This window comes from Physeter macrocephalus, chromosome 11, assembly GCF_002837175.3.
Source record: "Physeter macrocephalus isolate SW-GA chromosome 11, ASM283717v5, whole genome shotgun sequence".
Taxonomy (NCBI): domain Eukaryota; kingdom Metazoa; phylum Chordata; class Mammalia; order Artiodactyla; family Physeteridae; genus Physeter; species Physeter macrocephalus.
In genome coordinates, this window is record NC_041224.1 from 68123252 (window position 1) to 68148578 (window position 25327).

At 36.2% G+C, this 25327-nt stretch overlaps 1 protein-coding gene across 19 annotated transcripts in view; it reads left to right on the forward strand.

The window, feature by feature from the left end:
* SCAPER (S-phase cyclin A associated protein in the ER) overlaps positions 1–25327 on the forward strand; it is a 491770-nt gene that overhangs the window by 361498 nt on the left and 104945 nt on the right. For 18 of the 19 annotated variants that reach the window (XM_055088136.1, XM_028495131.2, XM_024128925.3 and 15 more), the window contains one exon: positions 3343–3466. In XM_055088136.1, coding sequence (XP_054944111.1) covers positions 3343–3466 — 124 coding nt within the window. Of the gene's footprint in view, positions 1–3342; positions 3467–8068; positions 10152–25327 lie in introns of those variants that run through there. The other variant, XM_055088150.1, reaches the window with a different exon arrangement.

Consider the following 25327-nt stretch of genomic DNA (forward strand, 5'->3'; position numbering starts at 1 on the left):
CCGCAACGGGAGAGGCCACAGCAGAGGGAGGCCCGCATACCAAAAAAAAAAAAAAAATAAATAAAAAAATAAAATAAAATAAGAAATTGGATGTTTACAAAACTGTTGGAAAAAGTTGTAGACCTTTTGTTGTTGACTCCAAAACAATACCAGACATATCCACTGGGGGCACTGCTCCCAAACACAAGTTAGGAAGGAAATAAGCTAATGCCACACATAACTTTCTCTCACAACCAGGAAACCACAGAATAGGTACTTAAGGCTGCAGATCAGAGGTTAGGAAATCAAATCAAGTAGTACAAGTTATCCCAGTGGTTCTTGACACACAGAATTCGGGAAATGGAACCTGAATACTACTGCAGGAAAACCTCACTTTTCCAAACCTTGCTTGATAAGGACAACAACCAATGGCACGGGAAGATGGCCTTGGCGCACTTCACCCTCCAAATCTTGTATGATACCATTTGTGTGGGAGGGAACAACTCTTGCATATGCACAGACTACTTCTGGAAGGATATGTAAACTAGTAACCATGGTGATTTCTAAGGTAGGGAACTGAGTGGCTGAGGGAAATAAGTAAGAGGGAGATACTTTCCACCATGCTTTTTTGTGTGTGTTGTAGTAAGGTCATCATTCCTATTCAGAAAGTTACCAAGTTAAATTTTATTTGTATTGAAGCTCAGTAGTTTTTACTGTACTCCAAGGGAACACACCCGCAGGTGTCCCCAGGTCTCTGAGGAACCCTTCAAGGCTCTTTGAGAGGAGAACAAAGTAGGGTCCTGGGTCCCCCACTTCTGCTTCAGTCAGAAGAGGTCTGATTTTATCTGTTCTTTGGTTTAAGCTTCTGAAAAAGATTTTGTTAGCTTTTAAGCGTCTGAGTAAGAAAGCATTCTGCTGCTTTTTTTAAAAAAATTGAAGACCAGTGTTATAGAAGAATTTTTTTTTAAGATTTTTTTTGATGTGGACCATTTTTAAAGTCTTTATCGAATTTGTTACAATACTGCTTCTGTTTTATGTTTTGGTTTTTTGGCCCCAAGGCATGTGGGATCTTAGCTCCCTGTCCAGGGATCGAACGCTCACCCCCTGCATTGGAAGGCGAAGTCTTAACCACTGGACCACCAGGGAAGTCCCTATAGAAGAATATTAAATGTCATGGAGAAATATTCATTGTACACATATTAACTAAGTGAATATTTGTAAGAAGAGAAGACTGGAAGTACAAATACCAATCATCTCTTGATAGTTTTTTACTGTTTATTTGTGCTTCTCTTTCCCAAAGTTATGACAGTTATCTAAAATTATTTTTATAATCACAAATACATGTTATTTTTTAAATTAAAAAGAAAAGCCCTCTTGAAAAATCTAAATATGTTACCTAATAACTGAAATAATGCTGATTTGCGTTTGTGGAGAATTTGTTAGGTAGCGCCTCCAACCAATGTGTTGTAAATGAGTTACATGTACGCCACGTTTTCCTGTACAATCCTCAGGGATTAAGTCAGGCCAGAGCTGAGCCTCCTCTTGGCTCCCTTCAACTTAGAGTCCTTTCATTGTTTATGCCAGTATACCATGAAAAAATTTGGGACACACTGTGCTTTATTATCCTGGAAATAATAGCTTCTATAGCACTCTTTGATTGGATTTTTTAATGTTTTATTTGTGCATTATTCTTAACAAGAATAATAAGATTAATAACCCTAACGAAGTCTATCATTGTTAAGTATTTAACCATGTGCCAGGCACTGTCCTAAGTATAATATTTTACATCTGTTATCTCATTTAAGTCTCATGATAACCATGTGAAGCTTAGGTATTATTATCTCAGTTTTATAGGTAAGGAAGTGGATGCTAAGATATTAAATGAGTAACTTGCTAAAACCTCAAATGGCACAACTGGGTTTCTAACCTAGTGTCTTATTCCAGTACCTCTACTCTTAACCAATGTATTGTAATGCTCAGTTTTCAGGAACCTATCAATTATGTGAAGCAAGATACAACTATATCAGACAAACAGATGATTACAAGTACAAGAGGGGCTGTCTTCACCATCTTTCTCCTACTAGAGCATCAGCTCCATGAGGACAGAGAGCTTGTCTGCCTTGTCCACCTAGCACAGAGCCTGGAAAATCATAGGCACTTAGATATTTGTTGAATGAATGAATACTCACTTGTTGGTTCTTAGACCTGTACTTTTCAACTCTAGCTATACATCAGAATTGCTCATAGAGCTTTTGAAACATGTAGATGTCTAGAGCCCTCCCATTCCCCAACTAGCATCTCCAGGGGAGGAATTCAGGCAAGTATATATCTTTAAAGATATACAGGTGATGCTAATGCTCTGTCAAACTCTAGAACCCCTATTCCAGAGCAGTGGTCCTCTGACTTGAAGATGCATCAGAATTACCTGTGAAATTTGTTAAAACACAAATTGCTGGACTCTACCCCCAAAGTTTCTAGTATTTAGTAATCTGGGGTGGAACCTGAGAATTTGCATTTCTAAAAGTTCCCAGGTGATATTGATGCTACTGGTCCATGGTTCACACTTTAAGAATTGTTGTTCTAGAGGATTGGTTGTAAGGGACTAAATCAAAACACTTATACATAGGACTTAAGCAGGAGATTTAGTCAGACAGGCAGGAATCAACATTGATCACTCAGGCAATGCAGGTTAATCACAGTTTTCAAAGCACTCAGAAGAATACCCATTGAGTGTTGCTCCAAATGTTTCTTTGAACAGTGGCATATATTTTTTAATCCTTAACAAAAAAAAAAACATTTCTTTGATGGGCTTGACCTTAGACTGTTTTACTCTCTAGGTCCTCCCCTGCTCAGTCTCTGAGCAGGTGTGGTGCTCACTCCCCAGAACTCTGCAGTTCTTGTCTCACAGGGAAAGCCTCTAGTTTCTCCTCATGTGTGCTCCCTTCTTCCATCATCTGCCCTTGTCTACCAGGAGATCTAGCAACAGGAGCTTTGGCAGACCTTTTTTTCTGGGTATTATTCGAAGAATTCTAGATCCCAAAATTCCTGGGTAATATCTAAGATAAGATTATTAAGACCTTGTCAGTAGACTGGTAAGTACATTTCCATTGCCTGCTGCTACAACTAAGAAATTAATAAGAGGCAAGAATTAGTTACTAATGAACACTGGGCTGTGGATAAAAATTACAAGCTTTTATACCTAGCTGATGGACCTTGTACCTAGTAATATTTGGCTTGTTTTTTTTTTTTAGAGTGACTTCTATCCCATGCCTGTTGCTTTTATACCATTCATTTTATGTATTTTAAATTGTTTAGAGAAGAGCTGCACGGGTTTTATAAGTGGTGTTTTTCTCCTTCTGTTAGGTCTCTCTGCAATGCAATCAATGTTTACAACCTCACCTGCAATAACTGTTCAGAAAACTGCACTGATGTTCTGTTTAGTAACAAGATTACCTTCTTAATGGACCTCCTCATACACCAGTTGACGGTATGTAATATTATTGCTTTGAGTTAGAAGCAGCTAAGTTTGAGAAATATCCCCTGTGGAGAAAACTAAAAGCTTATTTACTCTCCAGATTGGAAAAAAAAAAAAAAAAAAAAAAAAAAGTGAAGATGATTGGGAGAGTAAAATAGGAACTGGCAGAAAAACCTCTTAATTTGAAAATCTTATATTGCATTCTCCTAAGTTCCAGTATTTGATGGGTAATATACTTGTAGCACTTGCTGAGATCATAAATTTACATGGTCAGACTAGGGCTTTGGAATGAGTTAGGCTCAAATGCAAACCTCTGAGGCCGTAGGAATGAGTGCTGTAGAAGGGAAGACAGCTGGGAAAGTCTCCAAACCTCTCTTACCAGCTCAGTTAAAAGGGTCAGTTTAAAAAGGACTTTTTGATGACCATTGATATATTTTTTTGAAGCAAGAAACCCCTCTGTCAGAAAGGGGCAAACCTGTTATACTTTTGAAATGGGAACAAGCAGCCAACTGTAGCCTTAAATTTTACTTCGGTTCACAGATGTTGAAAGAGGTAAGCTCAGCATAATATCCAAAGGTTTAGGCCTGTCAACTGCAGTCTCCAGAACACAGCCCTGGGGCCAGAATTTTCCTGGTCAAGTTTCTGAGCCCCTGAGCTATTGGCACAAAATCGCTCTCAAGCTGCAAGTTTATAACACAGGAGATTTATTTTTCAGAACCGATCTACTTTTACTCAGCACGTATTTCTAATAGCTCTTCCTAAACTGTGTGCCTTTTGCTCTCTTTCCTTCTCCATCTGGTTAATTTCTACACATTCTGCAGACCTTTACTGAGACATAATGGCACCTTCTTTATGAAACCTTCCTCAACCTGACTCTTTCCCCAAGTCCAGGTTAGGTGTTCTTCTTATATGCTCCTCTGCATTATGTCATTCATAGAATTAATCACATTGAATTGTAATTAACTGTTTACTTGTCCATTTCCCCAACTAGCCATAAAATCAAGGAGGACAGGAGGTAATTTATCACTTTCTCCGAGATCCTAACACAGGGCCTGACACAGTAGCTTCAGTATGTGTTTGATGAATATATAAGTAAATAAATGGAACCCCATATGTTTCAAGCTGAAAATCAGAAAGGAAATGATGAGGCTGTTACACGTAGGTATACTGACAATGAGAAGGGACTGCAGTGAGAGAGAACAAAAAACACAGACCTAGAATTGTTACACAGTGCAATAATGGCTATTTATAGTAATGACACTGAGTCATCACTTGAGGGCTAAGTTATATGTGGTTTTATCTATAAAAGAAGGCATTGAAATACGGGTTACACATCTAGCAAAATTCTATCAGAAATAGTTGAAAGGCAGGGGCAAGGAGAAAAGACTTAGCATTTGTGGTATGGCCTTATATTCCAGGTATTTTAATATATATTGCTTCATTTAATTTTTAAAACAGAAAGTCAGTATTATTATATCATTTTACAGATGAGGAAACTTGAGTCCCAGAGAGGTTGGCTTGCCCAAGGCTACATAGATAGTAAGTCACAGAGTCAAGAGTCCAACATAGGTCTGTCAAACCCATATTAAGGGACATTCTACACAAAAATTGACTTGTATTCAAAAGTGTCAGTGTCATGAAAGAAAAGGAAAGGTTGGAGAACTGTCACAGACTGGAGGAAACTAAGGAGATCTGACAATTAGATGTAATGTGGGATCTTAGACCAGAAAAAGGACGTTAGTGAGAAAACTTGAAAATTCAAATAAGGTCTATAGAATAGTTAATTTTATTGGCTCACTTCTTGCTTTTGGTAATTATACTATGGTTTTGTAATGTGTTAACAGTAGGGGTACTGGCTGAAGGGAACTCTACTATTCTTACATCATATCCTGTTTTTAAGTCTTCTTGCATATTCTTTCACATTTAAAAGCCATTCTCTTTTGTAATTTGTCCTGTTCAAAGTATATAATTTATATTCTTCCATTACCAATTTAAAATTATTTCAAAATAAGAAGTAAAAACTAAAAAACCAAACCCCATGCTCTCCTACTGTTGCATGCTGCATCATCTGGAAGAATTTACTCTGTGAAACCTATTCTATATTGCTAATGGAAGAAGATACATAAATGTACTTTGAACAGAACAAGTAACAAAAGAGACATTTGAAATGTGAAGGAATGAGCAAGAAGACTTATAGACAAGATCTTCCATCCTAGCTGTTCATTCTTTTCTGATCAAAACCTCTTCTTATTGTATGAGGTAGTTTGTTTATTCCCTCACTTAATCATTGTAAGCGCCTACTATTTCCAGTTCCAGAGAAGCATAAGACATGATCCCAACCATCCAGGAAATTCCTGCATAGGATTGGGAATAGACATGTAAATTGCATATAAAAATGGTGTGTTGGAAACCTGTACAGAGTATAATGGAGCACAGAGGAAGGAGCTCAGTAGCCTCTGTCCGGGATATCACAAAGGAGGGACATTTGAGCTAGACCTTAGCGCCTCATAATAGCTTTCATTTACTAAGTGCCTACTATGTGCCAGGAGCTTGTAAAAGTAGCTTGATCCTCTCCCTGTATTTTGAAATCCCCAGTTTTCTTTGAATAATACTCCCTTACTTGTGACCTCAAGGTTTCTTGACACTCAGAAAGCTTTTAATCTCCCAACCAGTGGATTTCACCACATTCTATGTTTATTTTGTTCAGTTTAGAGCTGGGATCCTGGGACATTAGTTTGTCAAACACATTTTATCCCTCCTATATGTGGCACTTTCTGGTTTCTGCTGTTTCTTTTGGCTTTTTATTCTTATTCTTTTTATTTTTATTAGCTGTCAATTCTAATACTGCTGTGATAGAGTTTGTGATAGTTGGGAGAGGAGGGTATGTTTTCTAAGTTGGGGAAGTGGAGGGTGATGGTGGCTAGTGATGGTGATTTTTACGTTTCTGGAAATCACTTGAGTGCATTTCCATTTTTATTGCTGACTTGTTTTGATATACATGTAACTGAAATATGGATCACTAACTTGTTAGTACCCTTTAAGTAAAGGATAGAAAATAGTCATCAACACATTTTCCAGAAGGATTAGAAAGAAGCATAAAAGAAGCTAAGTAATTGAGATCTGGTGGAATTTATATGACACCTGATTATAGGGCACTTCAGCCTTTCTGGTTCTTCAGCAAACTGAGATGGTTTAGAAGACTTTCTTCTCCCCCAATCTAGCTGTTTGGAGGTTGTTTTAGCACTCTTGTATTTCATCTCAATTATGTGCAAAGCATTGTACAGATTCCAGGGTTACAGGGGTGAACTGGACACAGTTCCCTCCCTCTAGAAGCCCACAGTTGAAGAAGGAACAACTTACATACATTAAAATTAAAGAAAAGCTATGAGAAGTTCTGTAACATAATCAGAGCTACAGAGTAGCCCACACAGCCTAAAAGAGTGCCTGGCACATAAGAGGTGCCTGTTAAATATTTGATGAATGAATGAATGAGTTCTAACTTGGAGCATTGGAGAGACTTTCAGGAAGAAATGGTATTTGCCCATGCCTTGAGGAAGGGTGGAAATTCTACAGTTCTGGATTATGATTTGTACAAAAGCTAAATTGGCATATGTGGCACTGTAAAAGTATGTGCTTTTTCTTGCAGCACAGATTCAAAGTAGGATTTTTAAGATAAGGTCTTGAGGAATTTATTTGGAGCCCTGTAAAAACAGTACATTTAGACAGGCATGATCTAGGATGAAGGCTAACAGAAATGTATTATCTTCCAAAAAGTATGAAAACTTTAAAATATGTTAAAGCAGATTTCATTCAATAAGTAATTGTTAAGAATCTTCTCTGTACCTAAATCATTTCAGTGCATAGAAAAGTAGGCCTCTACCTTCAAAATGTCTCCTTGAGGAGACCAGACATGCACATTAGAAGGCAATAAAAGGACCAGTGAAAACGAGCAAACTGGCAAAGTAGGAAGTCCCAGTTCTCATTCCCCACAGAGATACTTAACAACTATATACAGACCAATATACCATTATGAGAACTCTGGGAAACAGTTAAGATATTGCAATACCCCAGATGATCTCAAAGCCCAAGAACAGCCACGTTGATGTGGGTGAGAAGAACTGTTGCTTTACTCATGATCGCCCCTCTCTCAAGTTGGCACAGCTCCACACTGGAAGAGAATACCCCAGCTCATGGGTTCTCCCCTTTAGGAGGGAGGGGAGTTGAGTGTGAGTCCTGCATTCTGGCTTTTTGGAGGGCTGCCAGGGGACTTGTATCTGTCTCACCTGACTTACAGCACTGACAGGAAATTGGCATACTTTGGATGCCTGGCAGCCCCTGAGAACAAGAGAGAGCAAGGCAGCCTTGCTTCTGAGAACCAGAGAACTTGCAGTGCTGCAGGCAGACACCAGAGGGAGCAAGAGATTATGATCTCTTGAAATAGAAACCAGCAAGCCTTTCTAATTGAGGAATTGCACACGCAGGCCCAGAGAAGTCCTATCCCCTACAAAAGTGTCAGAGAATGCCTAATTCCCTAGTCAAGGTGATTGGTGTCTTCCCCTTTACAAAGCCAGTAAGTACAGTCTAAAAGTCGTGCCTGTTTTTTCAAATGTGCAGATCCCAACACAAAGTTACAAGACACACAAAGAAAAAGGGAAACATGGCCCCTACAAAGAACAAGATAAATCTTCAAAACCAGCCCTAAAGAAACAGGTATATGAATTACCTGACAAAAAATTCAAAATAATCATCATAAAGATGTTCTATGAACTCAAGAAAATGATATATGAACCAAATGAAAATAACAAAGAGGTAGAAAGAGGTAGAAAATATAAAAAGAACCAAAGAGAAGTTTTGGAGCTGAAGAATACAATGATTTCACCGAAAAAATTAGAGGAATTCAAGATCAGCATTGATCAAACAGAAGAAAGAATCATCGAACTAAAAGATAGGTCATTTGAAATTATCCAGTCAGGAATAAAAAGAAAAAAGAATGAAAAAAGCCTAAGGGACTTATGCTGTACTGTAAAGTAGACCAATGTATGTATTATGGTAGTCCCAAAAGGAGAGAGAAAGAGAGAATGGGGCAGAAAGCTTATTTAAATAAATAATGGCCTAAAATTTCCCAATCTAGTGAAGGAAAGGGAATCCAAATTCAAGAATTCCAACAGATCCTAACTTTGATGAACCCAAAGAATCTCACAGAGACACATTATAATCAGCTTATCAAAAGTCAAAGACAGAATTTCGAATGCAGCAAAAGGAAAGCAACTTGTCACATGCAAGGGAACTCATAAAACAATCAGTGGATTTCTCACCAGGAACACTACAGGCCAGAAGGGAGTGGGAGGTTATAATCAAAATGCTAAAAGAAAAAAAGACCAACCAAGAACACTATATCCAGCAAAACTATCCTTCAAAAATGAAGGAGAAATAAAAACTTTCCCAGATAAATAAAAGCTAAGGGAATTCATCACCACTACTAGAGCTGCTTTACAAGAAATTCTAAAAGGAGTCTTTCAAATGGGAACAAAAAGACTAAATAGCAACATGAGAGCATATGAAAGTATAAAGCTTACTGGTAAATGTAAATATATAGACAAATACTGAATGCTGTAATACTGTAATGGGAGAGTGGTTAAATCACTGTTAGTTCTGTTATAGAAATTAAAAGACAAAAGTGTAGAAATAACTATAACTATAAAAGTATGTTAATGGATACATGATATAAAATATATATTTTGTGACATCAGTAACATAAAATATTAGGGGAAGAAGTAAAAGTGTAGCATATCTGTATGTGATTGATGTTGTTATCAGCTTGAAATAGATTATTATAACTATAAGATGTTTTATGTAAACCCAGTGGCAGCCACAAAGAAAATACCTATAGAAGATACTCAAAAGAAAATGAGAAAGGAATCAAAGCATGTTACTACAAAAAAAAAATCAACAATACAAAGCAAGACAGCAGGAGAGGTATGAGGGACAAAATAACTACAAGACAGAAAATAATTAACAAAATGGCAATAGTAGTTCCTTCTCTATCAATAATTAGTTTAAATGTAAATAGACTAAACTCTCCAGTAAAAAGACATACAGTGGCTGAATGGACCAAAATCATTTGTCAACAACAGACTCACTTTAAATTTAAGGACACATGTAAGCTGAAAGTGAAAGAAGTGACAAAGATAATCCATGCAAATGGTAACCAAACAAGAGCAGAGGTGGCCATACCTATATCAGACAAAATAGACTTGAAGTCCAAAACTCTCAGAAGAGATAAAGAATGACATCATATAGTAATAAAAGGTCAATTTTTCAGGAAGGTATGACAATTGTAAATATATATGCATATGCACCCATCAGAGCACTGAAATATAAGAAGCAAGCATTGAAAAGAACTGAAGATGACAGTAACACAGTAAAAGTAAGGGATTTCAATACCCCACTTTCAATAATGGATAAACATCTAGAAAGAAAATCATTAAGTAAACAGAGGATTTGAACAACACTATAGGCTGAATGGACCTAATACACATATACAAAATATTCCACCCACCAGCAGCAGAATACACATTTTCCTCAAGCACACGTGGAACATTCTTCAGGATAGATCACATGTTAGGTCACAAAACAAGTCAACAAATTTAAGATGACTGATACCATACCAAGTATATTTTCTGACCACAGTGGAATGAAAATAGAAATTAATAGCAGAAGGAAAACTGGAAAATTTACAAATATGTGGAAATTAAACAAATTCATGAAAAAACAGTGAATCAAAGAATGAAATTAAAAGAGAAATTAGATAGTATCTTAGAGACAAATTAAAATATAACATACAAAAACTTACGAGATGCTTAAAGGCAGTGCTAAGAGGGAAGTTCATAGCAATAAATGCCTGCATTGAAAAGGAAGAAAGATCTCAAACAAACAACTTTATACCTCAAGAAACTAGAAAAAGAAAAACTAAGCCCAGAGTTAGCAGAGGGAAGGAAATAATTAAGATTAAAGCAAACTGACACAAAAACAGACACATAGACCAATGGAACAGAATAGAGAGCTCAGAAGTAAACCCACAAATATACAGTCAACTAAGATTTGACAAGGCATCAAAAATACACAAAGGAAAAGGTGGTCTCTTCAATAAATGCTGTTGGGTAATCTTCAGTAAATGTTATTGGGAAATGGTGGCTATCCACATGCAAAAGAATGAGATTGGACCCTTATCTTACACCAGGGGTCCCCAACCCCTGGAACCAGGCCACACAGCAGGAGGTGAGTGGCGGGCAAGCAAGAAAAGCTTCATCTGCCACTCCTGATCTCTCTCATTACCGTCTGAACCATCACACACACACTGCCCCTGCGCCCCCATCCGTGGAAAAACTGTCTTCCACAAAACTGGTCCCTGGTACCAAAAAGGTTGGGGACCATACACAAAAATTACACAAAACACAAAAATTAACTCCAAGTGGACTTAAAACTTAAATGTAAGACCTGAAACCATAAACTCCTAAAAGAAAACATGAAGAGAAAGCTCCTTGACATTGGTCCTGGCAAGGATTTTTTGCAGGGGCTATGATGCCAAAAGTACAACAAAAGCAAAAATAAACAAGTGGCACTACATCAAACTAAATGGCTTCTGTACAGCAAATGAAACAATCAACAAAATGAAAAGGCAGACCAGAATGGGTGAAAATATTTGAAACTTATATATCTGATGAAGGGTTAATATCCAAAATATATAATATCCAAAAATCAAAAACACAGAACGTAACATGTACTGGCAAGAATTTGGAGAAATTGAAACCCTTGTGCACTGCTGGTGGAAATGTAAAATGGTGCAGCTGCTTTGGAAAACAGTAATGGCAGTTCCTCAAGAAATTAAAAATAGAACTACCATATGGGATTACTTCTTGGTATTTACCCAAAAAGAATTGAAATTAGAATCTCAAATAGATACTTGCACTCTCATGTTCACTGTAGCATTATTCATTGTAACTAAGAGGGGGAGATAACCTAAATGTCCATTGACAAATGAGTGGATAAAGAAAATGTATGTACATACACTGGAATATTGGTTAGCCATAAAAAAGAAGGAAATCCTGCCATATGCTACAACATGGATGAATCTTATGAAATAAGCCAGTCACAGAGGGGCAAATACTGCATGATTTCACTTATGTGAGATATCTAAAGTAGTCAGACTCATTAAACTGAAAGTCAAATGGTGATTTCCAGGAGCTGGGGTGAGGGGAAGTGGAAAGTTACTGTTCAGTGGGTATTGAGTTTCAGTCATGCAAGATGAAGAAGTTCTAGAGATCTGTTTTACAACCATGTGCATATAGTTAATTAGACTAATGTATACTTAAAATTGTTAGACGGTAAATTTATGTTATGTGTTTATTACCATAAAAAAAGACCCGTACAAGTTCTACTGAGTGCTGTGAAAATATATTGATAGACTTTTAATGTTGAACAAATTCTAAATAGACCATATTACAGATTAGTAAATTGAGATGTGGCAAAGAGATCATACAACTACCTAGTGATAGAACTATGACCTGAATGCTAGTCTCCTGAGTCCCTGTCCAGGACATCCCTTCCTATAACCTAAATTGATGTGTCCTCATTTTATTGAGTTGACAAATGAGATAAAGTAACATTTTTGTGACTTTAATTTTATACATGTTTAATATTGTCACCTGGGTAAGATACACCGAAGAAGCATTTAATTAAAAGATTTCTAATTTCTTGATGTTTCATTGCACTTTAAAAGGCATTGCATATTTTATTAGCATTCTTATTTTTAATTCATAGTAACCTGTTCCTCATGGAATATTTAAAGAATACTCTTATAAATTGTGTGTATATATTTTCTGGAGCCAAGGAAACTGTTAATTGAAAAGTGATGTACAAACCTTACATAATTGATATGGTACTGTTGGATCAAAGAGACTGTTGGTGAGCACTTCAGAATGTGACAAGAAAGCCCTGTGTACAAACAAAGAAAATATAAGTGCAGCCTTACAGCAAGGGGATCATTTTTCACTGAGTCCTGTGCAGAGCCATGCAGGTGCCTATTTCATTTTCATTACAGCAGCAAAGGCCTGGAATTGGCCATTCACCACATTGTTTTCTTTGTACCAAGGAGCCAGAACATAGATTTAATAGTTAATTACAGGGAGCAGAAATCCTTCAACTCTCTAATGGTAATATTGCTCTTCCTGATACCACTTGCATCTTGTTTCTCCTTTCCTCACTATGTGGCACTTGGTCAGCATGTCAAGGACACCCTACCCTTTTCTTCATCAATAATGTGAACTCTGTGTCTAGTAGGCTATATAGCTTATTGACACAGAGTATATCAGAAACAGAGAGGAGGCCTTCATAGTATCTAGTCTAGTCCAGTCCTCCTTGTTTTACAAATGAGGACAATGGAACTCAAAAAAGGAGAAGGTCAAGGGCTTCCCTGGTGGCACAGTGGTTGAGAGTCCGCCTGCCGATGCAGGGAACACGGGTTTGTGCCCCCGTCCGGGAGGATCCCACATGCCGCGGAGCGGCTGGGCCCGTGAGCCATGGCCATTGGGCCTGCGCGTCCGGAGCCTGTGCTCTGCAATGGGAGAGGCCACGGCAGTGAGAGGCCCGCGTACCACGGAAAAAAAAAAAAAAAAAAAAAAAGGAGAAGGATGGGAGATGTATAGGGTGGATATTTGCCAAAAGTTTCACAGCCTGTTACCAATAGAACTGGGATTCAAATTCAGGTATCCAAAATCCCAACCTAACCTTCTTTCTACTATATTATAACATGACACACCGCTAATGTAAGTTTGGTGAGAAGAGTTAAAGGATATTGTAACTGATGTAGAACTTTACCCTCAAAGCTACATTCAAAATTGACCTAGTGAAAGAATATGGGTCAGATTATAACTCTAATTGCCCTTCTACTGCAGTCATATGAAATAGTATCATCATCATTATTATTACTGTCACCTAGAGTCATTAGTTGACTGCTTGAGGGAGAAATTGACACATCCAGCATCATAGTGGAGATTTTATCACAGTGCTTTCAAATGGTAGGTAAAGCAGACAGAATTGTTAAATATATACAAAGCTGAATAAAACAATTCACAAACTTGGTTTAATGCACATAGATAGAACCGCATGGCAATATTAGAGAATATACATTTTTTATAAGCACACATGGGAAATTTACAAGAATTGACTATGCACTAGGCCATAAAACAGGTCTTAACATATTTGAAAGAATCAGTATCATACAGATGATCCAGTACTGCTTCAGATATTATTGAATAAGCTCCTACCAGACTGACCCTCCTGCAGATGACAAGTATAATCTCTGGGTAAAGCATGAAAAAAACCTACCTGAAGGTACTAGAGACCAGTCAAAAGCAGACAAATTCTGATTGGAATAGACACTTGGAAGAAGGGAACAGCATTGAGTTGAGTTTCCTGGTTTTATGGCTTTTAGCCTGAGGGCAGGCCACAGTTGGTACCACATGGGATGACTAGAACTACTGTAGAAAATCTGCAATTCTTCTGGCCTAACGAACCAGAAGACAGAATCTGGGGCAAAGACAACTGCTAGAATGTAAGGATGATATTCAAAAAGGAGAGAGCCAGAAAGGAGGATCCCCTAAATTATTTATAAATATCTGAATGACCCTGGTACCATATATGTGTGGGACAGACTCCAAGTGCCTCAGCTAAAGACAAACTGAACTGAGATTTCAGCTGCTATCCAAGAATAGATTTTTCCAGTTGAGTCCAAAAAAGTCATATGCCTGCTTTTTTAAAAGAATCAAACTGAAAAATACAGTAACTGAATTTTAAAATTCACCAAATGAATTAATGAGAGGGAATGATGAAAAATAGAAAAATCAACATTAGACAAACACCACAGTAATTATTATTGCAGGAGAGAATCATCAATGGATGCAAAAATTAGTGAGTAAAAGTATGACGAGAAACAGGATATTTTCGAAGTTTCAAAATAACTCCACACGAGATAATTGAATTACAAAGAAGGAAAATAGAAACTTTACAATAAAGAAATTTGGCAGATATTACCTTAACTATGTGATCAAAGCTAACATCACCACAAACAGAACATATCAACATCATTTACCCTCTAATATTATATACTTAGAAGCTCACACCATCATTTCTGTGGTACTCTTGCCAAAAATGCCATCTAAATATGAGAAAATATCAGACAAAATCCAAATTGAGGACAGTCTACAAGATAGCTTATGAAATGCAAAGACTGAAAACTCATAGAGACTAGAGAGATGTGACAACTAAATTCAGTGTGGGATTCTGGATTGGATCCTGAAGCCGAAAAAAAGGACGTTAGTGAGAAAACTGGCAAAATTCTAATGAGGTCTGTAGATTAGTTCATTGTTTTGTATCAGTGTTAATTTTCTGGTTTTGGTAATTTTGCTATAGTTATATGTAGGGTGTTAACACTAGGGAAGGCTGAGAGAAGTGTAAAATTATTTACAAAATAAGTATACGGGGGCTTCCCTGGTGGCGCAGTGGTTGCGCGTCCGCCTGCCGATGCAGGGGAACCAGGTTCGCGCCCCGGTCTGGGAGGATCCCGCATGCCGCGGAGCGGCTGGGCCCGTGGGCCATGGCCGCTGAGCCTGCGCGTCCGGAGCCTGTGCTCCGCAACGGGAGAGGCCGCAGCAGAGGGAGGCCCGCATACCACCAAAAAAATAAAAAATAAAAAAAAATAAGTATACGTTTTTAAAAAACAATTCACTAGTGGGCTTAAGAGCAGAATGGAGGTAACAGAAGAAATATTATTGAACTTAAAGTTATGTGAATAGGAATTAACCAGTCTGAAGAATGTGTGTGGTAGAGGGAATGAGGAACAAAAACAAAGAAAAAGAACAGAGCCTTAGGGACTTGTGGGACAATATCAAACAGTGTAATATATATTGGATATCCAGAAGAAGAACAGAGAATGAAGCATTAAAATATTTTGGAAACAATAATGTCTAAATTTTTTCCAAATTTGGTAAAAGTCATAAATATATAGATTCAATAAGAAGTTCAACAAACCTCCAAAAGGATAAATACAAAGATAATCATGCCTAAGTAAATCATAGTCAAACTGATAAAAACCAAGTATAATAAAAAGAGAAAATGTTGAAAGTTGTCACACTGCATACAGGCAAATAATGATTCAGATAGTGTCTGACCTCTGTCTCATCAGAGGCCAGAAGACAGTGAGCATCTTTAAAATGCTAAAAGAAGAAAAAATTCAATCCAGAATTTATATATCCAGCAAAAAAATCCTTCAAGAATAAAGGTGAAATAAATACAGTTGACATTTTAAAATATATGCCTAAGACAATTAGTTGACAACAGATTTGCACTACTAGAAATGCTAAAGTTCTTCAGACTGAAGGAAAATTATACCCAATGAAAATTGCTATCTTTAGGAAGGAAAGAATGGAGAACACTGGAAATGAAGATTTGTTTCCTCTTTGTTTCTTTAACAAAATTTTAAAATACATGTTATGGTTTAAACCAAAAATTTTAGCACTGTCTTATAAGGTTATAACATGTTTAGGTGTACTGCATATGATAACTATAGTATAAAGGATGGGGAGGACAGAAAACCTATAAGGTTACAAAGTTTCTGGATTTTATACAAAGTGGTATGATCTTAACTCTAAGTGAACTATGAAAAGTTAAGATTGTATATTATAATCCCTTAGAGCAGCTACTAGCAAAATATCTTAGAAGCTAATATGTAAATTAAAATGGAATTCTGTAATATATCTAAATATTCCAAAACACAGTGAAACAAACAGAAAACAATAAAACAGCAGACCTAACCCAAATATATCAATAATTATACTAAACAGAATGTGCAAAACTTTCCTTAAAAAAGTTACAGGGCATAAATTGTCAAAAAGTTTAAAAACCAAGACCCAACTAAATGCTATATACATGAGATGTACTTAAATATAAAAACACAGACCTATATAAATATAAGTTGAAAACAAAACAAAACAAAAAGCTAGAATAGCTACATTCATATCAAACGAAGAGGAGTTTAATATATAACAGTATTAGGAGATATAAAGAGCAACATTGCAAATTGATAAAAGGTTAACCAATAGGAAAATATAACAATCATAAATGTGTATGTACTTAATAACAGCTTCAAAATACAGGAAACAAATATTAACAAAGAGAAAAATAAATAATTCCATTCGCATAGACGGATATTCAGCACCTTCCTTCAGCAACTGATAAAATAACTTGACTAAAAAAAAAGTCAGTAAAAATATAGATGATACCACCTAGATCTAATTGATATTTATACATCACTACACCCAGCAACTGCAGAATATGCACATTCTTTTCTAGCATACGTAGTGTGTTTAGGATTGACTATATGCTGGGCCATAAAACAATCATAGTAAATTTAAAGAAACTGAAAGTATATTCTCTGACCACAATGGAATAAAATTAGAAATCAATAATATACCTACAAAACCACAAGGGAAATTAGGAAATAATTTGAATTGATGATAATGAAAATATAGCATATCCCCAAAAAAGCAATACTTATGGGGAAGTTTGTAGTTTTTAATAGAAGTATTCTGCAACCAATTTGCTCTGAATGTAATGCGATTAAGATGGAAATCGATAACAAAAAGATAAACATCCATATACATTTAGAAATTTAGAGACTTAAACTCAGGAGTCATACAGTAAGTCACAAATTTTTGAACTTAAAATAGGAGAATAATGAAAATACTACATCTCAAAATTTGGGGAGATGCAATAAAGCAAAACTGTAAAATATATATATTTAAATGCTTATATTTGAAAAGAATAAAGTGTATGGATAAGTAGTTGAGTATTTAACTTAAGAATCTTAGAAAAAGAGCAGCCAAATTGACCTAGAGAGAAAACAAGGGTAATTATAATAGGTAGTTAGGAAACAAACATTGGAGAGTATCAACAAAGCAAAAATTAATTATTCATAAAATCTAATATAGTAGGCAAGCCTCTGCCAAACTTGATCACTAAAAAAAAAGAAGAGACACAAATAATATAAGGAATATAAAGAATTAACTGCAGCTTGAAGAGGAATTAAAAAGTTAAGAGAATACTTCAAACAGCTTTATACCAGTGAATTTAAATTTTTAAATTAATTTAACAAATTCCTAGAAAATTATAACTCAACAAACCAACTCAAGAAGAAATAGAAAACCTGAAAAGTTCTCTAATCATTAAAGAAATTGAATTGGTTATTCACAGTCTTTCCACAAAGAAATCACAGGCCTAGATGATCTTATGGCCAACTTCTATCAAACATTCAAGGAAGAGATCATTTCAATCTTAAACTATTCCAGGAAGAGAAAAAGTGGAACTTCTTCCCAATTCATTCTTTGAGCCCAGTACAACCTTATTAACAAAACCAAACAAGAAAAAAAAAATGCAGGCCGGTTTCTCTCATGAACCAAAGCAAAAATTCTAAAAATATTAGTAAATTAAATTCACTGATTAATTTTTTCAAATATTATTTTTATAAAGTGTGAAAACAAGGGAAACTAAAAATTATATTCTTTAGGGATACATACATATGTGATAAAAAAAACTTTATTAAGCAAGGAAATGACAAACACAAAATTCATGATAGTGGTTACTTAAGTAGAGAGGCATGGAGTGGGATAGCAGAAGAACCAAAAGAGTTTAAATCTATTCGTATTGTTCTAGTTAAGTTATTAAATTTTTAATGGACTAAAGCCACAATCTTAGTCTTCTTGGAATTTACAGTCTTGTGGATAGTTCAGTTCAAACAAGCAAACAGACAAATGCGATATAATATTTTAAGGGTTATGATGAGTCAAGACAGGGTGCTGAGATATTCAACAAGAGTCGGGGGAAGTTCCTAGAGGAGCTTATCTAAACTGAGAACTGATTGATGAGTAATTTAATCATTATCTAAGGAAATGAGAAAAAAATATCAACCTTAGTAAGCTTACAGCCCAAGTAAAGGCAGAGGGAAAAGGAGTGAGTGCTAAGCAGTGAGAGCTCCAGCCGGCCTTAAGCCAGGTTCAGTTTAAGACGGATACTGAGTTAACAGTGAAATGACATGGCCTTAGCTTTTACCCTACAGAAGCTTGCTTATTTCTCAGGTTTCAAATGTGAGGAAAGAATACATTTATTGTACTTATACATTTTTAAAAATAATGGCCTATGTTTTAAATAGATACAAATGGTAATTGATCTGTCAGTTTAAGCGGGAAGACCTATATCTCAAATCCTGTTCCAAATATCACTCTGCCTTTTTTTAACCAGTGAAAGAGAAATATTTACTTTTTTATGAAATACTTATGCTGTACCCATTTCTTTAAAAAAATGAATATATGATGAGGAATAGGATATTTACCTAGTTTCAAAGTACATTCCTACCAAGTTGTTATTAATTACAAAATAAAAGTGACTTTATAGTGGGAAAACCTGGTACACACCACTTTAGGTGATCACAGTGAACATTATCAGTAGTGCAACAAATCAAAATTGTCTGTCACCTGATAGGCTGCAATGAGAAGAACACAGTATCACTACTGTGATATTCCTGCCAAAGATGCATAATCTGAATCTAATCGTGAGGAGACATCAGACATACCCAAATTGTGGGACATTCTTCAAAATAAACTTTAATCTTCAAAAGTCTCAAAATCATGAAAGTTCAAGGAGTCACTGAGGAATTTTCTAGATGGGTAGGAACAAGACATGACAACTAGGTGCAGCATGATTCTAAACTATACTTGCAACTTTTCTGAAGTTTGACATTTTATACACATACAAACACACACATACATATGTATAGATTTTAAAGCAGTACAGAAATAAAAGTTCTAGACTCCCGGAATTTGGTAATTTGGTAAGAGTTATGTGGTTTCCATCAGCTACATGCATTCACCTCAGTAACTGAAATACTTGGTAATTTAAATACCAGGACTTATTTCTTAGGGCTTAAATATGGCCTTGAACTTAAAAAGATTTCTTTATTAGAGAAATGATTGTTTTTATGAAAGGAAAGTGAAGCTTTCATTGTAGACTGTATATCTATAGCTATATAGTTGAAACATGTTTTAAAATACCTGCAGAGGAATTTTAAAAACAACTATTTAACTCATGTTTTGAAAATTCCTTAAAGGGAGTGACAGCTATTCAATGTACATTTTGAACATGCTATGTTGTCATTTAACATAGAGATTCAGGAAGATGGGTGATCCCAGTACTCAGACTGGAACCTGTAGTATCTAGCTGCAGGGAGAAAACTACTGCAAATGAAAAGCATAAAGCCCATCATCAACAATTGCAAGGGAATAGTTCTATTTCTTTACGTCTAACAGACTTCGTAGCTTTTGTTTGGGAGGAAGAAGAGAAACTAGGAAGAGAAACATGAAATAAGCCTAGCGAGGGTGAGAATCATACACATGCACATTTGTACACATACTCAGAAAGCAGAAAGATGAGAGAAAATGGAAGAGACTAAAAGGAAGACAAGAGTGGGACCAAAGAAGAGAAGGAAACAGACAAGAGGAGGGTTCCGGAGGGCAATATAGAATGGAGAGAAAAAGAGACTACTAGTGGGTCAGGTGTGGAGGATGGGCAGAAATTAGAAGGGTGAATATAGATGAACTCTGTTTAGGCCTTTTCCAACACCCTATAATAATTCAGTCTCTCTTCTTGCCCTTCTGAAGCTTACATCTCAACATCTTCATGTTTGTACTTAGACATAGCAGGGCATCAAGCAGAAGGCCTTCTGGCATTTCTAGTAAATGAAAGAGAACAGTAATACCAGACATTAAAATGGTCATACACACAGCTAAGTTCCTGTTTCTATGCCCTTTCCCAGTCCTCTTGGGGTTTTATGAGATACTGGAAATAGACTAAAAGCATTCTTTATGGTGGGCCTCTGCTCTTGCTCAGTTCATTCTCACCTATGAAAGCAGTCTGTGTAGAGAGGAAAAGCAGCAATATTAGGTCTCATTAACACCTCTGACTGCAGAAAATGAGAGTCTTAATGTAGACCACACTTCAGTATGTAGTTTTGTTCCTTAAAAGATAACTTGCTTTCTCTTGAATCTTAACAATATAATTTAACAAATCCTGTTGTTTTAAAAAGTGTGGTTTAAGTTTTGCAGTTTCTTACAAACATATACTAGCCCTCCATCCATCAATGTCACTCCTTTTTGTTTACCCAAGAAAAATGAAACATTTCTTCACAAAAATGACTTGTACAAGAATGACCTTAGCAACCATATTCATAAATAACTAAAATCCCTAAACAACACACATATCCACCCACAGGTGATATGGTAAACAAACTGTGGTATATCCATACAATGGAATAATATTTAGCAATAAAAAGGAATGGACTGATGATACACTCAACAGCATGGATGAATTATTCAGAATTCAGGGAAGCATTATTCAAAGTAAAAAAAAAAAAAAAAAAAAAAAAGCCGGATTCAAAAGTCCACCTACTATATGATTCCAGTTATTTGAAATTCTAGAAAATGCAAAATAATCTATGATACACAAAGCAGATCAGTGGTTGCCTAGAGCTCTGGGTGTGGAGGAGAACATTGACTTCAAAGGAACACAAGGGAACTTTTGGGGGTGTTGAAGATGTTCTCTACCTTGATGGTTCTTATAGAGGTGCATAGATTTGTCAAAACTTACTGACTTACCAACATCAGATATTACAATGTAGATATATTCTATATATTAAAATACTTGCCCATCTGCTAAACTGAAATGGAATCTCACTAGTGTTTTAGATAAATTTAGATAATTTAGTAAGATTGCATATCTTTGCATATATTTATTGGTCATTTGTATATCTTCACATCCTTTATCCATCTTAATTGAGTTGTCTTCTTAAATTCTGTTCACACATTAAAATTTTTATTATCTTTATATATTTTTATTCCTGTTTTATAGATTTGTTGCTAACATTTTCTCCTAGCATCTGGTGTCTCCTTTTCCTTTAAATTTTGTTTATACTGTCTTTTTTGGTATAGAAGTTACTCATTCTATGTAATCAAATACATTAATATTTTCCTTTAAGGATATTGAATGTCATGGTATGCTTGGGCAAACACTCTTCCCCAAATGTTTAAAAAGCAAAACTTTAAAATTTTCTCAGAAAAAAAACTTGTTGCAAGTTACACTTAAAATAGGTGCAGTTTACAATAAAATTTATTTTTGAAATGTGCTTTTGCAGATGTAGCAAAATGATATCAGTTGGTGAATCTAGGTAGAGTATAGTTCATTGTTTAATATTCTTTGGCTTTTCTAACAGCTTGATGTTTTTCAAAACAAAAAATTGGGGGAAATATGCTTTTGTTATATGCAGAAGGGCCTTTGGCTTTTGGCATTGTAAGATGAGTGAAATTTAATTTTTTGCCCTAGATTTAGAAAAGGAAAAGTACTGTCTAAAAGGCAGCAATGTAAAGACACTGATTAGATTATTGAAGGGCTACACCATCTTCTTATGCTTTTATATCGATTCTTTCTTTTTTTTTCTTGAAATAAATAACATAGAGGGAATGGCTATTGATTTTCTTTCTTCCTATTTTAAGTGTACATAATTTATTCCATCTATTTGTGTGCTGTCTTTAGGCAAGAATATGTTATACTAGGCATCACAAGGAATGCAGAGACGATATGGTGTGGAGCTTGCTCTCAAGAGCATTATCGTCTAGCATGAAGGTCAACAAACTAGGACATAGAGGCCAAACAATCACCTATTTGTAAATAAAGTTGTATTGGAATACAGCCACACTCGTTTGTTACATATGGCTGTTTCCTCCCTATAATGGTAGAGTTTAGTAGTTGTGATGGAGACTGTATGACTGCAAAGCATAAAATATTTACTATCTAGCCCTTTATAGAAAAAGTTTGCCATCCTCTGGTCTAGTAAAATAAGACATGAATGCCAAAGCAAAGAGTGCCATAAGCAAAGTAAAGATTGGGTGTTCTGAGAGGTCAGAGGAAGGAGCGATTCCTTCCTAACAGGAAGGTTGGAGAAGGCTTCATTGAGGAAGTATTGTTGGAAGCTGAACCTAAATAGGAATTAGGCAGGTGGGAACAGAGTGGTAAGTGTTTGGAGCAAGAAGCATGGAAGGAAAACTTTGCATATGCTCTTGAAAGTCACCAGGTAGAGAGAAAAGAATGTCTAATTTAGCAACCTTCGACCCATTTGTCAATAAATCATAAAATATCAAGAACTGTAAAGAACTTGAAGGATTCTCTCATACAACCCTTTCAAGTTTCAGGTGAGGCCACAGACTTAAAAAGGTTAAATAACTCATGCAAGGTCACAAAGTTAGTTGGGGAGCTATACTAAAACCCGTTGCTTTTGCTTCCACACCTTGTGTTGGGCACATTGAGGCACGTAAACCAACATTTACCGAATTGAACTGACCTGCCTTCCTGAAGTACCTTTCTAGGTCAAGAAGTCTCATCTAAGGTGTGGGAATGCAGATCAGACTGTCTAAAAGACTTCTTTCAAATCATATATACTCTCCCTTCCTTTGAGGTTTACTGTGTGCAATGAGACATGTCAGTGGGGATTTGTTTCCCAATCGAAAGTTGTGAAAGAGGAAGACCAAAACCTTTTTTTAAATTGTGCATTTCACATACAGTTTGATAGATATTTCATAGGTATTTTTAGAAGAACAAATAAAAGACATAATTTTGAAAACTACTTATTGTTGCCTATAATTAACTTGGGAAAATGTGGCTTCTGTGTTACATCAGATTACCCATCCTGAGACTAGATAGCACTTTTGTATTTTCCTCTGTTTCATTCCTGCATTTGTTTTTGACCAAGTTGCCAAAGATTAAGCTAGCATTTGTAAAATGCCAGCATCATCAGCTTTATTGTATTGCTGTCATTAGGCATCCTTGTATTTCCAGTAGAAAAGACATGACAGCTCATTGGCTTCTGGTCATACTTACCACCCCTGTGTGTCACATCCAGGCATCTTAAAGAGCTGTCTGCATCCACTCTTTTCACTTCCATACTACACATTCACTTTCTACCCACTGTAGTTTGGCTTTTTCTCCCACCATTTTATTCAAAGTGCTTTCACCAAGATCACCAGTGACTTCCACATTAAAAATCTCCCCTCCTTTGGTTTGTGTAAAATCTCCCTCTGGACTTTCCTCATAGAGGACCATTTTGCAAATGTTGATGTTTCCCAGGATTCCCTTTTGAGTTTTTCTCCTCCTCCCCCTCAAGCTGTACAGTCTTCATGGACAGTTTTATGTTTATGACTTCAACTGTTGTCCACACACTGACGATCCCAAATCAGCATCTCCATACCCAGTACCTGAAACTTAGCATGCCCAAAACTGGGCCTGTCCTCCCCACTTACCTCCCTGCTATGCTGATAAATAACTCTACCATCTATGTCAGAAACCTAGGAAATATTTTAAAAACATACCTCCCTTCGCTCCTCTTCCTCCCCATTCACCAAATATGCAGTTAATCAGATTATTCTACAATCCCCATCATCTCTTATTTGTAGCAGTATTATAGGCTTCTTCCCTGCCTTTAGTTTTAATCCCTTCCATAACACCACCTTATGACAAGAGTCCTATTTCTAAAATGAATCCTTCATTGGCTTACCCATCACCTTCAGGATTAAGAACCAAAATCCTTAATAAAGCATACCAGGCCTGTGTGATCTGACAGTCTCATTTCCTGCTGCTCTAGGTACACCCATCAACCCACAGCTCCCTAGATGTCCGCACTCTTTCAGGCCTTCATTCATGTTGTGTCCTTTTGTGTCCTGTACTGCCCCACACCACCGAGACCCCTGCAAGCTACGTTCTTCTCTTCCTGTGAGACTCAGCCCAGGAGTTACCTCCTCCACACTGTTCCTTGTGCCAGTCCTTGCAGGGCCATAAGTTTACTTCTAGGGTTGTACTTATTACATGGAATTCTAATTACAGTTTACTTACCTATGAACTTTTGAGAGCAGGACTGTGTCTTTATCTTCGCCCATTGAGCTTATCACAGAGCTTAGGACGTAGTATTGGAAAAATGTTTGATAAATGAATGAAACAGTGTTGTAAGCTAATGTGCTTTAAGGAATTATACGTCATTTCAAATATAGTTGAAATGTGAACAATATACATGTCCTTTTCCATGTGAATTTGTCTACTTCATGATCTACATATAACTATTTCTTTAAAGGGATTCCTCTACAACTTAATCTCCTTCCTATAAAGTAGATAGCATGGCTCAGTGATTATCCATAACACCTCTCTCCTCACAACCTCTATTTAAACCTATCTAAAGAGATTAAACCAAAATTCAGCTCCCATTTCTATATGTAAAAAGTGTAAAAATACCTATGAGAAAATAGTTTGTACATGTATTTCCCTAAAGTTCTACCTTTAAAACTTTCATTCAAAGGTGCTTTGCAGCTTTTACGGAATATGAAACTTATCTTTTGGGTAGCTGTTACAGTGGAAAACAGTGTATAAATGATTCATTAGCTTTGCATGAAGCCTGAAATTTCATTTACCTAGTCATGGTTACTTGTCAAAGTACTCTGAAAAGTGGTAATAAAAATTCCCTCACACTTGTTTAGTGCTTTCTAATTTTCAAGCACTTTCACATGTCATCTTGATTAATCCTCACTACAGTATAGTAAAGTAGTTTTAAGGCCCAGGCTTAGCAGTGAGACTGCCTGGATTGAAATCCTGACTCTGCCATAATATAACCTTTCTAAACCCTAGCTTTCTTGTCTGTAAAAGGAGTAGCAATGCTGCTGTTTGGCAGTATTG